Consider the following 20,886-nt stretch of genomic DNA (forward strand, 5'->3'; position numbering starts at 1 on the left):
TGAATTGAATAATTGTTCACTTAAGTATTTGACTGAAATAATTATGAAAACATTTTCATGCATTTATCTGCAACTTTATTTTAATTAGAATATTTGTAGTCTAATTAATTAAAATACTATATTGTGAAACCTCTTTCAATTCCTGTTACCTTTGGAAATAAAAGAAAGTCGAACAGATTCTTATTTTCGTAATTACATTGATAGCTGAGTATTGCGGTTCCCTTATCAGAGTTTATTGACCCAACCTTTGGCGTGTTACGTACAATGCGTTGAACGAGTGCTGGGACTGTCCAATCAAAATAAAGCTCTAGAATCTGTTGACCAATTGTGTAAGTCTGTGGGCGGGGCTTAGTAGACGTCTCCTGTTGCATCATCACCGTCGTCCCATGGACTGACTTGTTTGTTGTCGAGCAAGATGGAGTTCCTTCTGGGAAACCCTTTCAGTACCCCGGTGGGTCATTGCATCGGTGAGTCAGGATATCCCGCGGCCGCTGCTGGAAGATGGACATGTTGGAGGTTTCAGGGGAGAAGCCATTTAAAATGTTGCTACGTTAGCATGCTAACGTCTCTGAATGAGTGGAGCCTCTGTTAGCCGCCTAGCTAATGAGCCGCTAGTCCTCCCCTGGTCACCGTGGAAACCCGGATGTTAACTAGCTGGACGTCTCCTTTATGTGGTTGTAATTAACGCCAGTTGGTGCTAACTGTATTAGCAGTCAGGTCTGATTTAGCTAAGGGGCTGGGGTGCAGTTAGCTCTCTGCTAGCCACCAGTCATCGTCATCAGTGCTTATGGAAAGACGTTAATGTTTTAATGTTTGTTCCAGAGAGAGCCACTGATGGGTCCCTGCAGAGCGAAGACTGGACCCTCAACATGGAGATCTGTGACATCATCAATGAGACAGAGGACGGGTGAGTAGCCATCACTGTAGGCTAATGATCTGTGCTCAGGTGTTTTTACCTGAGGAAAGGCTGACAGCAGGCACTCAGAGTTCCTGCCTCACCTGTCCTCCATACCTGGGCCAAGGCCAGAAAAGGAGTCCAGCTGGGTGTGTGGGGCCTCGGTGCTTATCGTCTGCTGCTTTTATTCCTTTAGTGTGTGAAGTCCAGCTCTCTGTTTGATTAGCGGGTCGTAAACGGGTCACCTGCACATTAAATAAACTGAAATGCTGCCGAACCCGAACCCTGACCCTGACCCTCCCTCCAGAGCAGCTTCAGCTGTTAAATGATAAAACAGGTTTCACTCGGCACGCCTGGGTGAAGGTGGACTCTTGGAGAATAATGAACATTTTCTCTTTGTTTTCACGATCCGTCCACAATTAGCAACAGTTTTTATTTTCTCATGTTCTGAAGCTTGTTGCAATAATCAACTAATTGGATGATGAATCAAAGTGAAGGTGAGGATTTCCATTCGCAGGCTTGTTTTCCACTGGATGACTCTCAGTCGACCCGGTTGGTCCAAAGCCTCCGTCATCCATTTTATCTGTCGTTTCTGTTCTTTGGTTTATTTATTTTGGATGTTTAAAATGTCTTCCAGTCCTATTGCTAAACGTTCGTTGGAAATGAAAGTTTATTGATCTTTGAGAATCTGTGCTTTTATTATTATTACATTTTCATTATATTACTAGAAAATTGCCTCAAAATGACAATATTATCATTTATCACAATAAGCTAAACCATCACCCAGCAGGCCTCAATGTAATTTATTAAGTTTTATTAAGTTTTCAGAAGAAAATTCAATCAACTTTTTCCTTAAATAAAGCTTGGTGTGTTTAATAGCAGCTAGCTAAACGTTCTTCCTCTGTCTGTGCAAATCTGGGGAGAGAATTTAAATGCATGCCACACTTTTAAGATTTTGCTTAAAAAATCAAAACTATTTTCTTTTCCCTTCAGTTCTGATCTCCTTGGTGTTGGTTTTTCATGAAGTTATAATATTTCCATCAATGCTTGTGGTTAACATGAAAACTCAGATCTAGAAAAAAGATGTGCAGAAACTCATCTTTATTTATCTTGAGCCGCATTGATTCCTGCAGCAGCGTCTCATCAGGTCTGACCACCAAATCAACCCTTCTGGTTCTGGTTCTGCTTCCCCAGAACCAGAACCAAACGAGGAGAAGCAGCATTCAGTTTCTAGCACCACAGATCTGGAACAAACTTCCAGAAAACTGTAAAACAGCTGAAACCATGAGCTCCTTTACATCCAGACTAAAACCCTCCTGGTCAGTTTTATTTGAAACGTGATCAGTTATGAATTTAATGACGTTTTACTGCTGATTCTCTGCTGCAGGACTTTGTTTATGATGTAAAACTGTTTGAAACGCCTTGATGCTGCTGACCTGCTGCACTGATCACATCTGACTGACTGGGTGTGAAACGTTTTCACGGCGTCGGCCTGAAGATGCTGCTGGTTTTTGTCTGAACCATGTGGAGGCTTCAGAACGCCAGGCTGACGTCCGGCTCTGTCTCCCCTTCAGGCCGAAGGACGCCATGAGGGCGGTGAAGAAGCGGCTGAGCGGCAACAGGAACTACAGGGAGGTGATGCTGACTCTAACGGTGAGCTGCAGCAGCTGCAGCATGTGAAGGAGTGAAGGTTCCCTCTGACAGCTGCTGCATGTCCACCAGGTTCTGGAGACGTGTGTGAAGAACTGCGGCCATCGTTTCCACGCCTTGGTGACCAGTAAGGACTTTGTGGACGGCGTCCTGGTTAAAGTCATCTCTCCCAAGAACAACCCGCCCACCATCGTTCAAGACAAAGTCCTGGCTCTGATCCAGGTAGGACAGCTGCAGCAGGTCTGGGTCGCTGTGGTTCTGCGGCGTGTTGGGTTACCTGAACCGGATCAGGTGACTGCAGCTCCTGTTTCCACCCGAGCGGCTGTCGGGACGTAGAGCTGGAGCAACTGGACAGACGATTCATCTGGGAGAAAAACTGAGCGATGATTAAACCAAAACTACAAACTAACTCATATTTACAGATAAAGAAGGTTTTTATCTTCATGCAAAAGGTTTTGGTTTAATTGCTGCTCTGACCTTTTGCTTCACTTAACAATGAATCAATTACTAAATTAATTGCAGAGTAATTCAATAATCGATTGATCTGGTGACTGATGTTCAGGAACAGAACCTGTAGGTGCTGCAGCGTGACGCCTCGGCTCTGAACATGGCTGCTGAAGGCGCTGGGCTCAGACAGGAAGTGGGTTAACTGGTTGCTGGTTCTCTTCCTGCAGGCTTGGGCCGATGCGTTCAGGAGCAGCCCGGACCTCACAGGTGTGGTTCAGGTGTACGAGGAGCTGAAGAGGAAGGGCATCGAGTTCCCCACCTCAGAGCTGGAGACGCTGTCGCCCATCCACACCCCTCAGCGGGTCGGAGCCGCCGCCGCTTCTCACTAAGCGCCCCCACTCTCCCTGACCTCTGACCTCTGCAGCTTTATCCATGGCCTCCTTGTGTGTGGTTTGCAGGTGGCGTCGGCTCCAGAGGGCGACTCTGCGCTCCACAAGCACAGCAGCAGCAGCAGCAGCAAGGCTAAAGCTGCGCCGCAGCCCGTCCCACCAGCCTACAGCGCGCCGCAGGCCCCCAGCCTGCAGCCGGGGGGCGCCGTCACCCCCAGCCCTGAGCAGGTGCTGCAGCAAACCGCTTCACTCAGCTGATGATTTATCTAGACGCCCATTAAAGCAGGTTTACTGATTTAAAGCTGCAATATGTAACTTTAATAATATTTAATGTTTGTAGAAAATGTCATGGTGGTTTATAAAGATAAGCTGTGAAAAATGAAGCTTCTCCCAATTATAACAACCAATCAGAGCCGGGAGGCGGGACTTAGCGCTGTCAATCACCCTCCATGTTGTGCTGCTCGCCTTCGCTCCCTGCTCCGCTACAGATAGCATAGCTTGTCATAAAAGCTAATACTAGTTAGCATAGCCACCATTATGGCGGATAAACAGTTTTTCTGTAATGGTAAGTTGTTTCTCTGTCATTAGCACATTTAGCAGTGAGTACATGAGGATAGTTGACGGCTGTAAGCCCCTCCCCCTGGCTCTGATTGGTTGTTTTTGATCCTGAATGCTTTCAGTCGGCAGTAGCAGCTGATGGATCTGTTAACAACATGCTGTCAGTTTATATGCAATCATATTTTGTGATTATTTGGTCTTTACTCCAGCTAACGGTCGCTGGTGTTTGTGTTGCTCAGGTTAGCCGGCTCCGCAGCGAGCTGGACGTCGTCCGTGGAAACACCAAGGTGATGTCAGAGATGCTGACGGAGATGGTGCCAGGGCAGGAGGACGCGTCGGACTACGAGCTGCTGCAGGTCAGGCCTCGGGCCTCAGGCCGACTCTGCACACCGTCAGAAACCTCCAATCGTCTGTCTGCGTTGTCAGGAGCTGAACAGGACGTGCCGAGCCATGCAGCAGAGGATAGTGGAGCTCATCTCCTGCGTCTCCAACGAGGCCGTGACCGAGGAGCTGCTGCACGCCAACGACGACCTCAACAACATTTTCCTCCGCTACGACAGGTCAGAGCCCTGAAGCGCCCGGTTTCTACCTGGTTTCCATCTGGTTTCCACCCGGTTTCCGCCTGGTTTCCATCCGGTTTCCGTCTGGTTTCCACCTGGTTTCTGTCTGGTTTCCATCCGGTTTCCGTCTGGTTTCCACCCGGTTTCCGCCTGGTTTCCACCCGGTTTCCGCCTGGTTTCCACCCGGTTTCCGCCTGGTTTCCATCTGGTTTCCATCTGGTTTCCACCCGGTTTCCGTCTGGTTTCCACCCGGTTTCCACCCGGTTTCCACCCGGTTTCCGCCTGGTTTCCATCTGGTTTCCACCCGGTTTCTGCCTGGTTTCCATCTGGTTTCCATCTGGTTTCCATCTGGTTTCCGTCTGGTTTCCACCCGGTTTCCACCCGGTTTCCGCCTGGTTTCCACCCGGTTTCCGCCTGGTTTCCATCTGGTTTCCGCCTGGTTTCCGCCTGGTTTCTGTCTGGTTTCCATCCGGTTTCCGTCTGGTTTCCACCTGGTTTCTGTCTGGTTTCCATCCGGTTTCCGTCTGGTTTCCACCCGGTTTCCATCTGGTTTCCGCCTGGTTTCCATCTGGTTTCCGCCTGGTTTCCACCCGGTTTCCACCCGGTTTCCACCCGGTTTCCACCCGGTTTCCATCTGGTTTCCACCTGGTTTCCACCTGGTTTCCACCTGGTTTCCACCCGGTTTCCACCTGGTTTCCATCTGGTTTCCGCCTGGTTTCCACCTGGTTTCCACCTGGTTTCCACCTGGTTTCCATCCGGTTTCCACCTGGTTTCCATCTGGTTTCCACCTGGTTTCCATCTGGTTTCCACCTGGTTTCCATCTGGTTTCCACCTGGTTTCCATCTGGTTTCCACCTGGTTTCCATCTGGTTTCCACCTGGTTTCCACCTGGTTTCCACCTGGTTTCCATCTGGTTTCCATCTGGTTTCCACCTGGTTTCCACCTGGTTTCCACCTGGTTTCCACCTGGTTTCCATCTGGTTTCCACCTGGTTTCCATCTGGTTTCCACCTGGTTTCCATCCGGTTTCCACCTGGTTTCCATCCGGTTTCCACCTGGTTTCCATCTGGTTTCCACCTGGTTTCCACCTGGTTTCCACCTGGTTTCCATCTGGTTTCCACCTGGTTTCCATCTGGTTTCCACCTGGTTTCCATCTGGTTTCCGCCTGGTTTCCGCCTGGTTTCCACCTGGTTTCCATCCGGTTTCCACCTGGTTTCCATCCGGTTTCCACCCGGTTTCCATCTGGTTTCCGCCTGGTTTCCATCTGGTTTCCGCCTGGTTTCCACCTGGTTTCCACCCGGTTTCCATCTGGTTTCCGCCTGGTTTCCATCTGGTTTCCGCCTGGTTTCCACCTGGTTTCCACCTGGTTTCCACCTGGTTTCTGTCTGGTCTCCATCCGGTTTCTGTCTGGTTTCTGTCTGGTTTCCATCTGGTTTCCACCTGGTTTCTGTCTGGTTTCCATCCGGTTTCCGTCTGGTTTCCGTCTGGTTTCCGTCTGGTTTCCACCTGGTTTCCACCTGGTTTCCATCCGGTTTCCACCTGGTTTCCATCCGGTTTCCATCTGGTTTCCACCTGGTTTCCACCTGGTTTCCACCCGGTTTCCATCTGGTTTCCGCCTGGTTTCCATCTGGTTTCCGCCTGGTTTCCACCTGGTTTCCATCCGGTTTCCACCTGGTTTCTGTCTGGTCTCCATCCGGTTTCTGTCTGGTTTCTGTCTGGTTTCCATCCGGTTTCTGTCTGGTTTCCATCTGGTCTCCACCTGGTTTCTGCCTGGTTTCCGTCTGGTTTCCATCTGGTTTCCATCTGGTTTCCGTCTGGTTTCCGTCTGGTTTCCGCCTGGTTTCCATCTGGTTTCCGCCCGGTTTCCGCCTGGTTTCCGCCCGGTTTCCGTCTGGTTTCCACCTGGTTTCCATCTGGTTTCCACCTGGTTTCCATCTGGTTTCCACCTGGTTTCCATCTGGTTTCCATCTGGTTTCCACCTGGTTTCCGTCTGGTTTCCACCTGGTTTCCGTCTGGTTTCCGCCTGGTTTCCGCCTGGTTTCCATCTGGTTTCCGCCCGGTTTCCGCCTGGTTTCCATCTTGTTTCCGCCTGGTTTCCATCTGGTTTCCACCTGGTTTCCATCTGGTTTCCACCTGGTTTCCACCTGGTTTCCATCTGGTTTCCGCCTGGTTTCCACCTGAACCCAGTTTTTTGTCAGTCCCAGAACTTTTGTCCTGGTCGGGTTGAAATCTGTTGGTTTCCGGTTTGATGCGCCGTCTGCCTCTTGTGCTGCAGGTACGAGCGGTTCCGGTCCGGCAGATCCTCGGCTCAGAGTGTCAACAACGGGGTGAGTCCAGCAGACGTGCTGAGCGCCTGAACCTTTTCTTTAAAATCACCTGTGGCCGGTCGGCTGCTCTCGGTTATTTCTTATGATTTCACATCTCATCCTGGTGTGAATGATGGTCCGTCAGTCAGATGAGCAGGTCCAGCCTGAGAGCCAGGCAGCTGGAGCCAACCGTCACTTCCTCCTCTAAAACCTTTTAATATTTATACTGAGACAGGTTCTGCCAGCAGGGGGCGCCACACTGGCTGCATCCAAAGTAAATGCATCCTGGTTATGGAGGCAGGATAGTAATCAGGAGCTGAGCTGCCTGAAACGGCCTAGTCAAAGCTTAGTTTAAGCCTCTGAATGGCTTCTGACCAGCGCAGCCTTTGAAGGTTTTCTGTGTTTACTCTCTCAGGTGGATGTCTACTAATTAGGCAGCTTGTTCAGGCTCTGGATTTTCTTTAGGGGCTTCACAGAGAAGGGGGTTGAACACAAATCCTCATGAAGCTTTTCTTTCTACTTTCAAATTAACACTAATGCACAGTTTAGTTTTGGTCTATAAAATCCAGCCGGTCAGCAGAAGAGGGAGTGAATACCTTGGCGTGGCGCCATGATGCAGCTTCAGGCGGGGATCTTCATCCAGACTGACCGTCACTCATCGTCTCTGTGCTAGCATGCTAACATTGTCCACTGTCTCTTCCTCTCTGTCCATGTGTTTCTGTGGCTAGCTGAGACAGGCAAGTATGGAAACTGTCCTCCTCCCTAAATCATCCGCCGCGTCAGAGGCAGTAAAAGATGGCGGCTTCTTTAGCTTCCAGTACTTTTACCCCGTATGGCAGGAGCTCTCAACCCTCTCAGTCAACAGATTTAACCTGTGCACTGATGAACCCGACGCGCTGCGGCTGCTGGAGCTGAAGCTGAAGCTCGTTAGCTTGATGCTAAAGGCACAGTGACGGCTCACCATGCGGCGCCGTTGGATGTGGATGAAGCAGAGTCACATTACAGGGGTCGTCGGCCAATGGGGAGCGAGCGCCTGTTGGCCCGTCGGCCAATGGGGAGCGAGCGCCCGTTGGTCCGTCGGCCAATGGGGAGCGAGCGCCCGTTGGCCCGTCGGCCAATGGGGAGCGAGCGCCCGTTGGCCCGTCGGCCAATGGGGAGCGAGCGCCCGTTGGTCCGTCGGCCAATGGGGAGCGAGCGCCCGTTGGTCGGTCGGCCAATGGGGAGCGAGCGCCCGTTGGCCCGTCGGCCAATGGGGAGCGAGCGCCCGTTGGCCCGTCGGCCAATGGGGAGCGAGCGCCCGTTGGTCCGTCGGCCAATGGGGAGCGAGCGCCCGTTGGTCGGTCGGCCAATGGGGAGCGAGCGCCCGTTGGTCGGTCGGCCAATGGGGAGCAAGTGCCCGTTGGTCCGTCGGCCAATGGGGAGCGAGCGCCCGTTGGTCCGTCGGCCAATGGGGAGCGAGCGCCCGTTGGTCGGTCGGCCAATGGGGAGCGAGCGCCCGTTGGTCGGTCGGCCAATGGGGAGCGAGCGCCCGTTGGTCGGTCGGCCAATGGGGAGCGAGCGCCCGTTGGTCCGTCGGCCAATGGGGAGCGAGCGCCCCGTTGGTCCGTCGGCCAATGGGGAGCCAGCGCTCCATTAGTTTGTAAATGAGGGAGGAAGGAGGATTAGCATGGAGAAGTTCAGCGTTTGGACTGCTGGTGGCGCTCTCCTCCTGAGGTTTAACCCCCTGAGCTGCTTCCTGTCGTCGGCAGGTTGTGAGCTGCTGCCATCAGCATGTGTTCCCTTCGCCTTCCCTCATCGCCTCAAACAGGAAGTAGGCACCAAAGTAAAAGCCTGTGCACGGCCATGTTCTCTGCTGATTCTCTTCACTTCCTGTGTGTTTTCCTGCCTGCCCCTTTAAGAAGCAGCTACTTCCTGTCGCTCTCCTCGCTGACCACTGAGCTGTTCACCGCTGTGCATCACACTGGACTTTATGTTCTGATGATTAAAGTATTTCAAAGTGTTCATGTTTCTCCTGAGCTTTACATATTGATTATTGTTTATTGATCAGGTGCTCAGTGAGGCCACAGAGGACAACCTGATTGACCTTGGACCCGGCTCGCCCGCGGTGGTCAGCAACATGCCCAGCGCCGCTCCGTCCGGCCTGCCGCCCGCCCTGAGCGGCGCTGCAGGGAGGCCCTCGTCCCCGGCCTCCCTGGCCTCCCGCCTGGCCGGTTTAGGTCCATTTCCACCTGGTTTCTGCAGTTACACATGTAGTCACATGTTCACATGTTACATGTTCACATGTTCACAGCAACTGGAGGCTCAGACGAAATCACTTCTGAGTAGAATCACAAACTGACTTTAGTTTTTTGTATAATCATATTAAACTCTAAACAGCAGCAGCTTGAGCTGCTGCTGTTTGACCACTAGGAGGCAGCAGTGCTACAGATGTAATTCATGCCGGACATTCATTCATTCATTCATTCATTCATTCATGCACACAAGCGATTCAAAATGTGGTCAGTCAGATTTATTAATTGGTAATAAACCGTAGATGAATAGAAATGAGCCAAGTCCTTCCTGATGACGGATTTTATGGGTTTTTCAGATTTTTAAAGATGATTTTTGTGTAATGTGTATCTGATCCTGTCTGCGTAATGCCGGACTCTTGATTTTTATTTCTGCGTCTCCTGCAGACGTGGGCGCCGACAGCGTCAGCAGCACTCTGAGCGCGCTCAGCAGCTGCAAGCCGGCGGCAGCGCAGGACGACTTCGACGTGTTCGCTCAGACCCGGAGCGGCGCGCTGGCAGAACCACACAGAACGTAAGAACCCGTCCAGGGAAACCCTGGAGCTGCAGCCCCTGCTGCTGCAGCTCCAGGGTTTCCCTGCTGCTGCAGCTCCAGGGTTTCCCCTGCTGCTGCAGCTCCAGGGTTTCCCCTGCTGCTGCAGCTCCAGGGTTTCCCCTGCTGCTGCAGCTCCAGGGTTTCCCCTGCTGCTGCAGCTCCAGGGTTTCCCCTGCTGCTGCAGCTCCAGGGTTTCCCCTGCTGCTGCAGCTCCAGGGTTTCCCTGCTGCTGCAGCTCCAGGGTTTCCCTGCTGCAGCTCCAGGGTTTCCCTGCTGCAGCAGGAAGCTGCTGAAGTCTAACGGCAGCGTTTTGCTCTCAGGTCGTCTGCAGCAGATGCTGCAGCCGATGGCCCTCCGCCCACGCTGGACGTCCAGCAGCCGGCTGCTGCAGGCGCGGTGAGTTGTGATGTCACTTCCTGAGCCTTTAAACGTCTCAGATTATCCTGCAGGTGGAAGGATGGGACGGGTTTTGATTATTTTATTCCCAGCCTTCACTTCCTGCTGGGACCAGTTTGGGTCCATTCCATCCTGGTCATTCAGAATCTAAACGGTTTTGATTATGGCTGCAGCTAAAGATGATTTTAGTTTCCAATTAATCCATCAGTTATTCTGACAATAGTCTCATATCCTCAGGATTATTATTATCCTCATTAAAACTTAAATCTCGCCTGTAATTGATCAGTTTTCTTCTGAAACGTTCGATTGTTGAAATAATCAACTAATTTAGTCATTGATGGAAGAATTAAAGTCCAGATTGTTCTTGTGAAAAATCACAGAGCAGAAATGAAGCAAAACATTTAGAATTTAATGTAAAACTAATATTTAGTGTGTAAATCTGTTGGCCATTGATCGTCGTTTCCTGTTCAGTTAATCAATAATAATCCCAGATTATCCATAATCTGGATGGATGTTCAGATTTTCCTCCTCAGATGATCAAAGCTCTTCATCAAATGTTTATTTTTTAAAATTCATTTTTTCTAATTAAAACGAATGAAAAACCTGCAGAACGTGTCAGATGAATGAGTGACTGTGTGGTTCTGGTTCTGACCCGTTTGGGTCAGTTTGCTGGAGTCACACATGCAGAAAGTGGCCATGAAATAAAAAGTAACTTTAACACAATAATAATTTGAGGTGAAGTGAGCAGCAGCTGGTCGTCTCCATCTTCAGATCATTTTCTGTTTTCACGTTTTAATACGTTTCAGTTTCTGTTTCTTTGGATGTTTATTTGTGTGTTTTTCATTTGGGGGCCTCCTGCGGCGCCCCCTGCAGGGCCGGCAGCGTCAGTCCTCTGTCATGGATGACATAGAGGAGTGGCTGAGCACCGACGTGGTGAGACGCATCACAGCTTTCAGTTTTCATCCTTTGCTTTTCTCTGCTGCTGGAAAATAAAACGACTCGTTTCTTTACTGCCTGAAGGAAACGATCCGAATAAAAACTGATCAACATGATGGATTAGATATCAGCTGTCAGGTTGTTTGTTTCACACCAAATGAATTAAATTCATCAAAGACCTGAAATTATCAACATTTTCTTCTGATTTACAGCCATAAACTTTAAGTATTTAACTGGTTTTATGTGTCGAAGTCGATTATCAGCTGGAATCACTGGAGTTTTCTAAGGAAATCTGAAAAGTGTGGTGTGCATTTATGTTGAGCAGCTGTGAGTAGCTGAGATTCTATAATTAGTGACTCAGAAGACTGATGGTAAAATGTCCCAGTAATTATTGAATATTGTTGTTTTGAGATCATTTTCAACTAATATAATCATAAAATAAATAAAGTGACTAAAACCAATAAATAAAGTCAAATCACAAAACTCTTCTTGGAAACATATTAATCATCAGAGTGGAAATTATTGAGTTCATTTTAATTTATTAAAATGTGATTTATAGATTTATTGCAGCCAACTTTGATATCAGTTACCGTATTTTCCGCACTATAAGGCGCAGCTTGAATGAAAGGAATATTTTAAAACTTTGTTCATATATAAGGCGCATAGAATAGACGCTCCAGTTTGGGTCGCCACCCGTCCCGTATTGAACCGATACGGGAGGCGATTTGTTCCGTTCTCTACTAATGTGGATGTGTAATAATAAAGAAATGGCCCCCAGTGCTTTATATAGTAGCTGCCTCAGTCATTGTTTCACTCACGGTGTTGTGATATTGTGCCCAACTGCATTCTGGGTAACAGACCAACCGACACGCTGCCGCCTCAGCCTCTGTCTCTCTTCCCCCCCAGCTTTAAACGTATAGAGCTGGTCCCTTGGTGACCCTAGTCGAAGCTCCCGGATGAATATCTAAAGCCACTTTGTTGACATAAAGAATGTCAACCAAACAGTCCGACTCGGGTCGGCGAGGAGAGGAGAGATTTCTGGGCCGGACGATGGTCACCTTCTCCACCACAGCATGTTGGTGGAGAAGGTGGTGCTGAATGACCTGCAGACGACCTGATCATCAGGTCGGTAGGTAGATGGGTCAGTCAACCTTTATTAACAAACCAGGTTCTGACAGCTATCCCAGCATGCACCGCGCTTCTTCTTCTACGGGGAAATGAAGTCGGCGGCTGCTTACCGTAGCTGCTGGACCTGTAGTGGCTCCATGTTGGTCCATATAGAAGGAGCACCGGGTTATAAGGCTTTGGAGGAAATGTGAGGTTTTTAGTGCCTTATAGTGCAGAAAATACGGTACTTGGCTTAAATCCAAATGCACTCCACACTTTTCAGACGTTGCCCTCCAGTCGTGACGTTTCTGTTTTTCTGTCCAACAGAAAGGAGACGAAGGAGAGGAAGGCGTGACCAGCGAAGGTAAAATGTAGAGAGCTGGTTCCATTTCCTGTTTCCTGTTTGAGTCACTTAGCTTTGTTTAGCATCAGTTAGCTCCATTTAGCTGCAGTTAGCTCTGTTTAGCTGCAGTTAGCTACGTTTAGCTGCAGTTAGCTTCAGTTAGCTCCGTTTAGCTGCAGTTAGCTTCAGTTAGCTCCGTTTAGCTGCAGTTAGCTACGTTTAGCTGCAGTTAGCATCAGTTAGCTGCAGTTAGCTTCAGTTAGCTCCGTTTAGCTGCAGTTAGCTTCAGTTAGCTCCGTTTAGCTGCAGTTAGCTTCAGTTAGCTCCGTTTAGCTGCAGTTAGCATCAGTTAGCTCCGTTTAGCTTCAGTTAGCTACGTTTAGCTGCAGTTAGCTTCAGTTAGCTCCGTTTAGCTGCAGTTAGCATCAGTTAGCTCCGTTTAGCTGCAGTTAGCTTCAGTTAGCTCCGTTTAGCTGCAGTTAGCATCAGTTAGCTCCGTTTAGCTGTAGTTAGCTTCAGTTAGCTCCGTTTAGCTGCAGTTAGCTTCAGTTAGCTCCGTTTAGCTGCAGTTAGCTTCAGTTAGCTCCTTTTAGCATCAGTTAGCATCAGTTAGCTCCGTTTAGCTGCAGTTAGCTTCAGTTAGCTCCTTTTAGCATCAGTTAGCATCAGTTAGCTCCGTTTAGCTGCAGTTAGCTTCAGTTAGCTCCGTTTAGCTGCAGTTAGCATCAGTTAGCTCCGTTTAGCTTCATCTTGGCTCTCCTCCTTCCAGAGTTCGATAAGTTCCTGGAGGAACGGGCCAAAGCCGCCGAGACCGGCCCGCCGTCGCCCCCCAGTGGCGCAACGCAGGGAACGCCCAGCAGGAAGAAGACGGGGAGACAGGAAGACGCTCTGCTGGCCATGTAGACCATCAGCCCCCGCTGACCCCCCTACGTCTCCGGACCAGAACGGCTGCAGCCCCAGGTCACCCACTTCCTGCTTCCTGTTTCCCACTTCCTGTTTCCAGACGTTTTCAGTAACTCTGAGGCAGGACGGCCCTCAGATCAGCGTTGGGTTTGTTTTAGCTGCTCCTCAGCAGAACCGACCCGTTTGGTTCTGTAGGACTGACTGTCCTCTCTGATGTTTGTCCTAGTCAAATCATCTCCAAGTTGGTTTGTAAATGTGTAAATGTTTGGTGTATATTTGGCTCTGCGTTTCAGAGTCGCTGGTTTCATTAGTTTCTGTTCAGAACTAAAAGGGAAAACCCTCCATGACGCGACAGGAAGAAGAAAGGCGGGAACTTCCTGTTGATCCAACTGAAGCTGCTGGCAGGGCCGGCCCAAAGCCCCCCGGGGCCCCTGTCCCCCACCGCGGGGGCCCCTTGCATTAAACCTGACTGTTAAAGAAGCTGCTGCCGCAGCATTTGCTCATGCCTTGGGCCGGCTCTGCCTTCACTGTTTGTTTCGTCCTGAACTCGTTTAGAGGACCAAACGTTTCAATTTGACTTCCTGTTTCTGATTCAGCTTCACACCACGGATGGCGTTTGCACATCATCAGTGTTACTCTTATGATTTGCTGACATCTCCACAGGCCTGACCTTTAACGCCACATTTGTTTTCAGAAATGAGTCGCAGCGCCACAAACGAGATGTTTACATCCCAGACCGGCGCTTAGTCGCCGCGGCAACGAGCGTTTCCATTGAACTGCAGAAGTAATTTATTCTGTGATCAGTATTTAAGTGTTTTTATTGAGCTGAGGATCAACTGGCATCATGTCTGGACTTTAATGTTGTTGCTTCTGTTTCTGCTGAAGAGATTCCTCCCCCCTCCCCCACCCGCTGCTGCTGATCAGGATTTATGTCGTCGGTTGAAATCAGACGATGAAGATGAAGGTTTTAGTCTGAAGTCACCAGAACACTAATCAACGTGAAGATTGCACTTTTTAGAGATTTCCTTTGGTTTCCTGGGTTTTGTTGTCGCTGGTGATTCTGGTTGCAGAGCGGAGCCGCCATGTTGGATCTGAACTCTGAGCCGCCATGTTGGATCTGAACTCTGAGCCGCCATGTTGGATCTGAACTCTGAGCCGCCATGTTGGATCTGAACTCTGAGCCGCCATGTTGGATCTGAGCTCTGAGCCGCCATGTTGGATCTGAGCTCAGAGCCGCCATGTTGGATCTGAGCTCAGAGCCGCCATGTTGGATCTGAACTCTGAGCCGCCATGTTGGATCTGAACTCTGAGCCGCCATGTTGGATCTGAACTCTGAGCCGCCATGTTGGATCTGAACTCTGAGCCGCCATGTTGGATCTGAGCTCAGAGCCGCCATGTTGGATCTGAGCTCAGAGCCGCCATGTTGGATCTGAACTCTGAGCCGCCATGTTGGATCTGAACTCTGAGCCGCCATGTTGGATCTGAACTCTGAGCCGCCATGTTGGATCTGAGCTCGGAGCCGCCATGTTGGATCTGAGCTCGGAGCCGCCATGTTGGATCTGAGCTCGGAGCCGCCATGTTGGATCTGAGCTCTGAGCCGCCATGTTGGATCTGAACTCTGAGCCGCCATGTTGGATCTGAGCTCGGAGCCGCCATGTTGGATCTGAGCTCAGAGCCGCCATGTTGGATCTGAACTCTGAGCCGCCATGTTGGATCTGAACTCTGAGCCGCCATGTTGGATCTGAACTCTGAGCCGCCATGTTGGATCTGAACTCTGAGCCGCCATGTTGGATCTGAGCTCAGAGCCGCCATGTTGGATCTGAGCTCAGAGCCGCCATGTTGGATCTGAACTCTGAGCCGCCATGTTGGATCTGAACTCTGAGCCGCCATGTTGGATCTGAGCTCGGAGCCGCCATGTTGGATCTGAGCTCGGAGCCGCCATGTTGGATCTGAGCTCGGAGCCGCCATGTTGGATCTGAGCTCGGAGCCGCCATGTTGGATCTGAGCTCGGAGCCGCCATGTTGGATCTGAGCTCGGAGCCGCCATGTTGGATCTGAACTCTGAGCCGCCATGTTGGATCTGAACTCTGAGCCGCCATGTTGGATCTGAACTCTGAGCCGCCATGTTGGATCTGAGCTCAGAGCCGCCATGTTGGATCTGAGCTCAGAGCCGCCATGTTGGATCTGAACTCTGAGCCGCCATGTTGGATCTGAACTCTGAGCCGCCATGTTGGATCTGAACTCTGAGCCGCCATGTTGGATCTGAACTCTGAGCCGCCATGTTGGATCTGAGCTCAGAGCCGCCATGTTGGATCTGAGCTCAGAGCCGCCATGTTGGATCTGAACTCTGAGCCGCCATGTTGGATCTGAACTCTGAGCCGCCATGTTGGATCTGAACTCTGAGCCGCCATGTTGGATCTGAACTCTGAGCCGCCATGTTGGATCTGAACTCTGAGCCGCCATGTTGGATCTGAACTCTGAGCCGCCATGTTGGATCTGAACTCTGAGCCGCCATGTTGGATCTGAACTCTGAGCCGCCATGTTGGATCTGAGCTCAGAGCCGCCATGTTGGATCTGAGCTCAGAGCCGCCATGTTGGATCTGGGCTCGGAGCCGCCTTGTTGGATCTGAACTCTGAGCCGTCATGTTGGATCTGAGCTTGGAGCCGCCATGTTGGATCTGAGCTCGGAGCCGCCATGTTGGATCTGAACTCTGAGCCGCCATGTTGGATCTGAACTCGGAGCCGCCATGTTGGATCTGGGCTCGGAGCCGCCATGTTGGATCTGAACTCGGAGCCGCCATGTTGGATCTGAGCTCGGAGCCGCCATGTTGGATCTGAGCTCGGAGCCGCCATGTTGGATCTGAGCTGTTCCGTGTTTCTGTTCTTTGTGTTGGTTCAATTATGCATGAACTCTAAATAAAATAATCTGTGTGATCCACGTCCTTCTCCGGGTTTTTATTCCCCGTCTCCTGACCTCCACACTGACCTCGTCATCCTAAATAAATTAATTTAGTTCAGAAAGTCGAACTCGGATTCATTAAACTGTGAATTCAGTTTATTATTGATCAGTTTGATTATTACAGAACATTTGAACCAGGAATGTTCCGACCTGGAAGCCCCGCCCCCTCATTTCCATATAAGGACATTCAGTTCAGATTTAATTCATCCTCTTCATTAATTAAAGTTTCTGAGTGTCAATATTTCTATCAAAACACTGAAATGGTTTTGATCCAGAATGTTGGAAAAGTTCAAAGTTCCTCCTGGACTTTCAGGAACCTAAAAACCGCAGATGAACTCGGTTCTGGTTCCGGGTCCTGGAACGGGTCTCAGGTTGGGCTGTGAATACTTCCTGTTGGGATTTGACTGGAATGTGTGATGATGTCACGTTCTGAGCCCGCAGCATCACGGATCCTCCTCTTTTCATTTGTTAGAAAGTCAGAGATTCTGAGATTTTTAACCAGAAGTTTTTTGCTTTTGGTTTTTAAATCTGGTCTTAAAAACTCCATGAATTTAACTAAGACATTTAAATCCATTTGTTTTATTCATTTAAATTTCCAACATTTTCTCTAAACGTCTCATTTTCCAAAACAGAAATACATTTTTCCTGATCTCCAGATAAACTTGATTTTTGCTCATCTTATATTTATTCATCATTTTTTGTTCATATTAATTTTGACTGAATATTCGCTGCATTTTAAATTTGCTGATATTTTTTGTGTAAGTATTGTGACATTTTGTAAGTTTATTTATTTTTACATTTATATATTCGTTTTATTTGCAGTATATTTTTAAACATAATGCTTTGCAGCAGGTTTGTGTTAGTTTTACTTTATGACATTTTCTTTACTTGAAAGTTTTGCAGAACAGACCAAACATAAGAACATCTTCCAGATCTGAACTTTGACCTCAGGCTTCCTCCATCCGCCGGAAGTTTGAACTGATGCCTTTATGAACTAATATTTCGGTTTATTCCTGTAATTCTCGGTGAAAAGCCTAAAACAAACATCGCAGATTAAATGACCTCTTTGTGTTTATTATTTATTGTTATTAACGTCGCACATCAGTAGTTTCCCAATTTTCTGTACCTGTAGCGGAGCCGCTGTAGCCGTCAGCGGCTCATAATGAGCTGCTCACATCCAGACGTGAGGAAACTGGAAGTAATTATGATTCTCCGTCAGCGGCGGAAGCGGCGCCGCGCCGCGCCGCCGCGTCGCCGCGGCAGCCGCCGCTGTGTGCGCTGACTTTTCAGCCTGCAAACTCCTGCAGCCTCCCAGCACTTTATGCTAAGTTAATTTATCCAAATATATCCACGGCAGCAACAACGGCGTTAATGGAAAGCCGCTGATCCATGAAGGCTCGGTGCCGGGCGGGTAGCTGGCGGGCAGAACCGTCAGCAGGCGGAAGGTGTGTTTAGCGGTACCTGCGGCCGGGGGAGGAGCCGCCGTCTGGGCCGTGGTATTTAAATCGGGTCAGGCGGCCTCACCCCGCGCTGTTCGCCGTTATTAGCTGCCAGTCACGGCGGAGCCGCCGCCTCCTTCCCGGAGTCTGACTCGATCTAAAGGTTACGCTGGGAAACGTCCCGGCCGCCATGATTGATCGTTTCCACGGGCTGCTGACGTCACGCCCGCCGTTCAGGTGTCACTCAGGCGCCGCAAAGGTCAACGGAACACGAGCTGCAAGCGGGCCGAACCGGCAGAACCTCCTGGTTCTGCAAAGCATCATGGGAGATCTGGACCTCTGGTTTCATGTTTCTGCAACTCGGATTCATTTTCCTCATTTTTCTAGTTTCTGTTTTACTATATTTCATTTTTAGAATATTAATGATGATTTGGGTCATCAGAGCAGAACCGGGCCGAACCAGAACATTCAGAACTTTAATGGGAACAAAAGAGAAAATGATTCAGATTCAGATTAGAGTTGAACAGCATCAAGTCAGATCAGATAGTTTGTTTCTTTAAACTCTCATGTTTTCCAGTTTGTGCAGAAACTGCAGCATTTATTATAATATTTGGATTAATTTGGGGATTTAAAGCTTTAAATTCATCTCATTCCTCAGCAGGTCAGTTTATGAAATTAAAGAAAATTAATTTTCATTTTTCTGATTCACGGCAGAAATAAACGAACATTTTCTGAGACATTCTGATCAGTTCTGCCGGGTTCGGCCCGTTCCACGTTCACCACAGTTTGTCTAAAATGAATATTGAATACAGGTGAATATTGAAGTTACATCACAGACAGCAGGGAGGTCTGGACCGGTCCCGGCGCTGGTCCAGTAGAACCTCTTTGTCCTAGTCCAAGTCTCGCCTCCTGTGGCCTCAGAGAGTCCAGAAGTGCAGGTTGAGGTGCGGAGGCTCCAGAACCGGCGGCCCGGTCGGGCCCAGGCGAACCGCGCCGGTCCTGAACGCGGCCGGCGGCGGGTCCGGAGCGGACAGGATGTAGTCGATGCTGAACTTGATCTCCGGCTCGGATTTCTGGCGGCTGGAGGTCGGCGCCAGGCGGTTCTGGAGCGGGCCGGGCCGGTCAGGGGCAGGAGGGCAGAGGGCGGAGTCCAGCTGCGGCCGCCGCGCGGCCGGGTCGCGCCGAACCTCTGCCGGGTCCCGGAGGCCGATCTTGGCGCTGCGGCGGCGGCGGCGGCGCCGGAAGTTTCCGTTTTCGAAGAGGTCGAGCATCGACTCGCAGCCGGCGGCGAAGGTCCAGAAGTTCCCCTTCCCCTTCTCGTTGCCCTCCGTCCGCGGAACCTGCAGCCCAGAACACACCGGTCAGAACCGGCCCGTTTAACACACACCGGTTCTGATCCGCAGTTACTTTCCCTTCAACAGAAATCAGTCAGAATCAGAATTTTTCAGGTTCTGATGGATCCGAACCGATCAGAGAACCGGTTCTGTGATCGGTTCACCTTCTGGCTGCTGGTCTGGATGGAGCTGAGCAGGGCGGTACCAGAGCCAACACCAGTGTTAGAACCAGAACCAGAACTGGGTCGGTACCTTGATAAAGCAGCTGTTGAGCGACAGGTTGTGCCGGATGGAGTTCTGCCAGGCCCGCTGGTTGGACCGGTAGTAGGGGAACCGCCGCATGATGAAGTCGTAGATGCCGGACAGAGTGACCCGCTGGTCCGGGTTCTGCTGGATCGCCATGGCGATCAGAGCGATGTAGCTGCCACACAGAAAAGAACCAGTTCTGACCCGGTTCTGACCCGACTGTCCTGCTTCGGAGCCTCACGGTTCCGTTTCTCTCTTTAAATTTAAATTATTATTTTCGTATTTTTTGCTGCTCAACAGTAAAATAAACAGAAGTTGAAACGTCTCTTGCAGGTTTTCCAGATTATTTATGTTTTATATAAAACATCAGAACAAAATGAATCTCAGTTTATTTAAATTATAATCACATTTTTCTTTAGATGTTTTTAACTTTTTATCCACCAGAGCAGGAAATTAGTCTCTCCTGGTATTTAACTGAAATTTAACTATTAAAACTTTATATTAATTGTTGAACAAAATAATTTAGTTTTTATACAAATAAATCATAAGTGAAGCAGATAAATAAACAGCTGCTGGATATTTATATATTATTACATTTTAGATAAATTCATCTACATTTAAACTGAATTTATTACAATAAGAGAAGAAAATTATCTTCATTTTGAATAAATGTAGATAAATAAATAATAACAATAATAATAATAATAACAACAATAATAATAATAATAATAATAATAATAATAATAATAATAATAATAATAATAATAATAATAATAATAATAATAATAAAATAATAATAATATAACAATAATAATAATAATATAATAATAATAATATAATAATAATAATAATAATAACAACATAATAATAATAATAATAATAATAATAATAATAACAATAACAATAATAATAATAATAATAATAATAATAACAATAATAATAATAATAATAATAATAATAATAATAATAATCATAATGTCCTCCTGCCTGTAAGCGGGTCTGCATATCTTCTTGTCCTCTTCCGTCCCAGAGGACGGGTATCCGTCCCCGTCATAGTTGAAACAGTTGAACGGATAGTCGGTGTGATCGAACATGTCAGCAGCAGAACCGAACCGTCCCGACCCGAACAGAACCGAACTGACCGTCTGAAGCCCAGCAGCAGTTCTGTCCTGCTCCGCTGCCACCATGATCTGCTGAGCCGCTGCTCCGCCGCTGCAGACGGACCCCCCCCAACCCCCCCCCCGTCCCCCCGGTACCGCCCCCCCCCACCGTCCCCCGGTACCGCCCCCCCCCACCGTCCCCCCGGTACCGCCCCCCCCCCCCCTCCCCCCCTCTGCCCGTTTCCTCCAGTCTGTTGCAGAAGTTTGACCTCATATCTTCACCTGAAACTGATGTTTTATTTTATTTGAAACTGAGAGGAGGAAAAGTTTCACCCTGGATTCTTTGAAGCACCTGAAAAGTGTGGCATGCATCTCCATTCACCCCCTTTTACACTGATGCCGCTAAATGAAATCCAGTCACTGTCTGAGAATCTGTGACAAGATGTTCTCCATCTGGGATCAGCTGCTGCAGCAGGAGCTGCAGCAGGAGCTGCGCCTT

General features: G+C 49.1%; 2 protein-coding genes across 3 annotated transcripts; one reads left to right on the plus strand and one right to left on the minus strand.

Moving 5' to 3' along the window:
- The first annotated feature begins 323 nt into the window (after positions 1-323).
- Positions 324-16,247, plus strand: tom1l2b (target of myb1 like 2 membrane trafficking protein b). 2 transcript variants are annotated; one of them, XM_081600627.1, is made up of 15 exons: positions 324-467; positions 823-907; positions 2,470-2,548; positions 2,618-2,767; positions 3,220-3,354; positions 3,451-3,609; positions 4,179-4,295; positions 4,366-4,499; positions 6,772-6,823; positions 8,850-9,018; positions 9,478-9,604; positions 9,946-10,021; positions 10,895-10,954; positions 12,392-12,428; positions 13,177-16,247. In XM_081600627.1, the coding sequence occupies exons 1-15, from the start codon at positions 416-418 to the stop codon at positions 13,308-13,310; spliced, it is 1,566 nt and encodes a 521-aa protein (XP_081456753.1). In that variant the 5' UTR covers positions 324-415; the 3' UTR covers positions 13,311-16,247. The 2 variants fall into 2 exon arrangements, with proteins under 2 accessions (XP_081456753.1, XP_081456754.1); XM_081600628.1 differs by lacking the exon at positions 10,895-10,954.
- A 56-nt stretch (positions 16,248-16,303) lies between these two features.
- On the minus strand, positions 16,304-20,505 carry foxl3 (forkhead box L3). The gene is made up of 3 exons (XM_081600629.1): positions 20,275-20,505; positions 19,294-19,486; positions 16,304-19,047 (listed from the first exon to the last, which is right to left on the minus strand). The coding sequence occupies exons 1-3, from the start codon at positions 20,472-20,474 to the stop codon at positions 18,625-18,627; spliced, it is 816 nt and encodes a 271-aa protein (XP_081456755.1). The 5' UTR covers positions 20,475-20,505; the 3' UTR covers positions 16,304-18,624.
- Between the last annotated feature and the right edge of the window lie 381 nt (positions 20,506-20,886).

Source organism: Poecilia reticulata, chromosome 19 (genome assembly GCF_904066995.2).
Source record: "Poecilia reticulata chromosome 19, P_reticulata-male-v2, whole genome shotgun sequence".
Lineage (NCBI taxonomy): Eukaryota > Metazoa > Chordata > Actinopteri > Cyprinodontiformes > Poeciliidae > Poecilia > Poecilia reticulata.

Coding starts and splice junctions, on each gene's coding strand:
- foxl3 (XM_081600629.1), bottom strand. CDS start 20,474: ATGGTGGCAGCGGAGCAGGACAGAACTGCTGCTGGGCTTCAGACGGTC. Junction 19,487..20,274: donor ATATGCAGACCCGCTTACAG/GCAGGAGGACAT, acceptor GAACCGGGTCAG/AACTGGTTCTTTTCTGTGTG. Junction 19,048..19,293: donor TCAACAGCTGCTTTATCAAG/GTACCGACCCAG, acceptor TCTGGGCTGCAG/GTTCCGCGGACGGAGGGCAA.
- tom1l2b (XM_081600627.1), top strand. CDS start 416: ATGGAGTTCCTTCTGGGAAACCCTTTCAGTACCCCGGTGGGTCATTGC. Junction 4,296..4,365: donor CGGACTACGAGCTGCTGCAG/GTCAGGCCTCGG, acceptor CTGCGTTGTCAG/GAGCTGAACAGGACGTGCCG. Junction 6,824..8,849: donor CTCAGAGTGTCAACAACGGG/GTGAGTCCAGCA, acceptor TTTATTGATCAG/GTGCTCAGTGAGGCCACAGA.